We start from the raw sequence: 5,000 nt of genomic DNA on the forward strand, positions 1-5,000 counted from the left end.
GTTCTGTACGCCACGGAGACAAACAACGGACGCATCGTGGTCTCACAGCTCAACCCTTACACGCTCCGCATCGAAGGGTCCTGGGACACCACCTACGACAAGCGGACCGCCTCCAACGCCTTCATGGTGTGCGGCGTGCTCTACGTGGTGAAAACCGTCTACGAGGACGACGACAACGAGGCCACGGGGAACAAGATAGATTATATGTACAGCACCACCCAGAGTAAAGAAACCTTTGTGTCCATCCTGTTCCCTAACTCTTACCAGTACATAGCAGCAGTGGACTACAATCCCCGAGACAATCTGCTGTACGTCTGGAACAACTATCACGTAGTCAAATACTTACTGGACTTCGGGAACAACGACAACAGATTGGGTAGGTGGAATGTTCATCTACTTTTCTCTTCCTCTTTCTTTCTTTCTTTCTTTCTTTCTTAAAACTCCTGGTTTTTCTAGGTTTGACTGGCTAGGTGGAATATTAATCTCTCTAGAGACTACTTTAGTTCTGTAGGTGGGTGTAATGGACAGTCTCTAGACTACTATAGTTCTGTAGGTGTAATGGACAGTCTCTAGACTACTATAGTTCTGTAGGTGTGTGTAATGGACAGTCTCTAGACTACTATAGTTCTGTGGGTGTAATGAACAGTCTCTAGACTACTATAGTTCTGTAGGTGTAATGGACAGTCTCTAGACTACTATAGTTCTGTAGGTGGGTGTAATGAACAGTCTCTAGATTACTATAGTTCTGTAGGTGTGCGTAATGGACAGTCTCTAGACTACTATAGTTCTGTAGGTGGGTGTAATGGACAGTCTCTAGACTACTATAGTTCTGTAGGTGTGTGTAATGAACAGTCTCTAGACTACTATAGTTCTGTAGGTGTAATGAACAGTCTCTAGACTACTATAGTTCTGTAGGTGTAATGGACAGTCTCTAGACTACTATAGTTCTGTAGGTGTGTGTAATGGACAGTCTCTAGACTACTATAGCTCTGTAGGTGTGTGTAATGGACAGTCTCTAGACTACTATAGTTCTGTAGGTGGGTGTAATGGACAGTCTCTAGACTACTATAGTTCTGTAGGTGTGTGTAATGAACAGTCTCTAGACTACTATAGTTCTGTAGGTGTAATGAACAGTCTCTAGACTACTATAGTTCTGTAGGTGTGTGTAATGGACAGTCTCTAGACTACTATAGCTCTGTAGGTGTGTGTAATGAACAGTCTCTAGACTACTATAGTTCTGTAGGTGTAATGAACAGTCTCTAGACTACTATAGTTCTGTAGGTGTAATGAACAGTCTCTAGACTACTATAGTTCTGTAGGTGTGTGTAATGGACAGTCTCTAGACTACTATAGCTCTGTAGGTGTGTGTAATGGACAGTCTCTAGACTACTATAGTTCTGTAGGTGTGTGTAATGAACAGTCTCTAGACTACTATAGTTCTGTAGGTGTGTGTAATGGACAGTCTCTAGACTACTATAGCTCTGTAGGTGTAATGGACAGTCTCTAGACTACTATAGTTCTGTAGGTGTAATGGACAGTCTCTAGACTACTATAGTTATGTAGGTGTAATGGACAGTCTCTAGACTACTATAGCTCTGTAGGTGTGTGTAATGAACAGTCTCTAGACTACTATAGTTCTGTAGGTGTAATGAACAGTCTCTAGACTACTATAGTTCTGTAGGTGTAATGGACAGTCTCTAGACTACTATAGTTCTGTAGGTGTAATGGACAGTCTCTAGACTACTATAGTTATGTAGGTGTGTGTAATGGACAGTCTCTAGACTACTATAGTTCTGTAGGTGTAATGAACAGTCTCTAGACTACTATAGTTCTGTAGGTGTAATGGACAGTCTCTAGACTACTATAGTTCTGTAGGTGTAATGGACAGTCTCTAGACTACTATAGTTCTGTAGGTGTAATGGACAGTCTCTAGACTACTATAGTTCTGTAGGTGTAATGGACAGTCTCTAGACTACTATAGTTCTGTAGGTGTAATGGACAGTCTCTAGACTACTATAGCTCTGTAGGTGTGTGTAATGGACAGTCTCTAGACTACTATAGTTCTGTAGGTGTAATGGACAGTCTCTAGACTACTATAGTTCTGTAGGTGTAATGGACAGTCTCTAGACTACTATAGTTCTGTAGGGTGTAATGGACAGTCTCTAGACTACTATAGCTCTGTAGGTGTGTGTAATGGACAGTCTCTAGACTACTATAGTTCTGTAGGTGTGTGTAATGAACAGTCTCTAGACTACTATAGTTCTGTAGGTGTGTGTAATGGACAGTCTCTAGACTACTATAGCTCTGTAGGTGTGTGTAATGGACAGTCTCTAGACTACTATAGTTCTGTAGGTGTAATGGACAGTCTCTAGACTACTATAGTTCTGTAGGTGTAATGGACAGTCTCTAGACTACTATAGTTATGTAGGTGTGTGTAATGGACAGTCTCTAGACTACTATAGTTCTGTAGGTGTAATGAACAGTCTCTAGACTACTATAGTTCTGTAGGTGTAATGGACAGTCTCTAGACTACTATAGTTCTGTAGGTGTAATGGACAGTCTCTAGACTACTATAGTTCTGTGTGTGTAATGGACAGTCTCTAGACTACTATAGTTCTGTAGGTGTAATGGACAGTCTCTAGACTACTATAGTTCTGTGTGTGTAATGGACAGTCTCTAGACTACTATAGTTCTGTGTGTGTAATGGACAGTCTCTAGACTACTATAGTTCTGTAGGTGTAATGAACAGTCTCTAGACTACTATAGTTCTGTAGGTGTGTGTAATGGACAGTCTCTAGACTACTATAGCTCTGTAGGTGTGTGTAATGGACAGTCTCTAGACTACTATAGTTCTGTGTGTGTAATGGACAGTCTCTAGACTACTATAGTACTGTAGGTGTGTGTAATGAACAGTCTCTAGACTACTATAGTTCTGTAGGTGTAATGGACAGTCTCTAGACTACTATAGTTCTGTAGGTGTAATGGAGAGTCTCTAGACTACTATAGTTCTGTAGGTGTAATGGACAGTCTCTAGACTACTATAGTTCTGTAGGTGTAATGGACAGTCTCTAGACTACTATAGTTCTGTAGGTGTAATGGACAGTCTCTAGACTACTATAGTTCTGTAGGTGTAATGGACAGTCTCTAGACTACTATAGTTCTGTAGGTGTAATGGACAGTCTCTAGACTACTATAGTACTGTAGGTGTGTGTAATGAACAGTCTCTAGACTACTATAGTTCTGTAGGTGTAATGGACAGTCTCTAGACTACTATAGTTCTGTAGGTGTAATGGACAGTCTCTAGACTACTATAGTTCTGTAGGTGTAATGGACAGTCTCTAGACTACTATAGTTCTGTAGGTGTAATGGACAGTCTCTAGACTACTATAGTTCTGTAGGTGTAATGGACAGTCTCTAGACTACTATAGCTCTGTAGGTGTGTGTAATGGACAGTCTCTAGACTACTATAGTTCTGTAGGTGTAATGGACAGTCTCTAGACTACTATAGTTCTGTAGGTGTAATGGACAGTCTCTAGACTACTATAGTTCTGTAGGTGTAATGGACAGTCTCTAGACTACTATAGCTCTGTAGGTGTGTGTAATGGACAGTCTCTAGACTACTATAGTTCTGTAGGTGTGTGTAATGAACAGTCTCTAGACTACTATAGTTCTGTAGGTGTGTGTAATGGACAGTCTCTAGACTACTATAGCTCTGTAGGTGTGTGTAATGGACAGTCTCTAGACTACTATAGTTCTGTAGGTGTAATGGACAGTCTCTAGACTACTATAGTTCTGTAGGTGTAATGGACAGTCTCTAGACTACTATAGTTATGTAGGTGTGTGTAATGGACAGTCTCTAGACTACTATAGTTCTGTAGGTGTAATGAACAGTCTCTAGACTACTATAGTTCTGTAGGTGTAATGGACAGTCTCTAGACTACTATAGTTCTGTAGGTGTAATGGACAGTCTCTAGACTACTATAGTTCTGTGTGTGTAATGGACAGTCTCTAGACTACTATAGTTCTGTAGGTGTAATGGACAGTCTCTAGACTACTATAGTTCTGTGTGTGTAATGGACAGTCTCTAGACTACTATAGTTCTGTGTGTGTAATGGACAGTCTCTAGACTACTATAGTTCTGTAGGTGTAATGAACAGTCTCTAGACTACTATAGTTCTGTAGGTGTGTGTAATGGACAGTCTCTAGACTACTATAGCTCTGTAGGTGTGTGTAATGGACAGTCTCTAGACTACTATAGTTCTGTGTGTGTAATGGACAGTCTCTAGACTACTATAGTACTGTAGGTGTGTGTAATGAACAGTCTCTAGACTACTATAGTTCTGTAGGTGTAATGGACAGTCTCTAGACTACTATAGTTCTGTAGGTGTAATGGAGAGTCTCTAGACTACTATAGTTCTGTAGGTGTAATGGACAGTCTCTAGACTACTATAGTTCTGTAGGTGTAATGGACAGTCTCTAGACTACTATAGTTCTGTAGGTGTAATGGACAGTCTCTAGACTACTATAGTTCTGTAGGTGTAATGGACAGTCTCTAGACTACTATAGTTCTGTAGGTGTAATGGACAGTCTCTAGACTACTATAGTACTGTAGGTGTGTGTAATGAACAGTCTCTAGACTACTATAGTTCTGTAGGTGTAATGGACAGTCTCTAGACTACTATAGTTCTGTAGGTGTAATGGACAGTCTCTAGACTACTATAGTTCTGTAGGTGTAATGGACAGTCTCTAGACTACTATAGTTCTGTAGGTGTAATGGACAGTCTCTAGACTACTATAGTTATGTAGGTGTAATGGACAGTCTCTAGACTACTATAGTTCTGTAGGTGTAATGAACAGTCTCTAGACTACTATAGTTCTGTAGGTGTAATGGACAGTCTCTAGACTACTATAGTTCTGTGTGTGTAATGGACAGTCTCTAGACTACTATAGTTCTGTAGGTGTAATGGACAGTCTCTAGACTACTATAGTTCTGTGTGTGT

General features: G+C 40.5%; 1 protein-coding gene across 1 annotated transcript in view; it reads left to right on the forward strand.

Moving 5' to 3' along the window:
* adgrl3.1 (adhesion G protein-coupled receptor L3.1) overlaps window positions 1–5,000 on the forward strand; it is a 373,511-nt gene that overhangs the window by 184,884 nt on the left and 183,627 nt on the right. The window contains 1 exon segment of the mRNA XM_065003524.1: window positions 1–376. This exon segment is cut by the window's left edge and continues 239 nt beyond it. Within this exon segment, the coding sequence (XP_064859596.1) occupies window positions 1–376 (376 nt within the window).

Source organism: Oncorhynchus nerka, linkage group LG18 (genome assembly GCF_034236695.1).
Source record: "Oncorhynchus nerka isolate Pitt River linkage group LG18, Oner_Uvic_2.0, whole genome shotgun sequence".
In the NCBI taxonomy this organism is placed as follows: Eukaryota; Metazoa; Chordata; class Actinopteri; order Salmoniformes; family Salmonidae; genus Oncorhynchus; species Oncorhynchus nerka.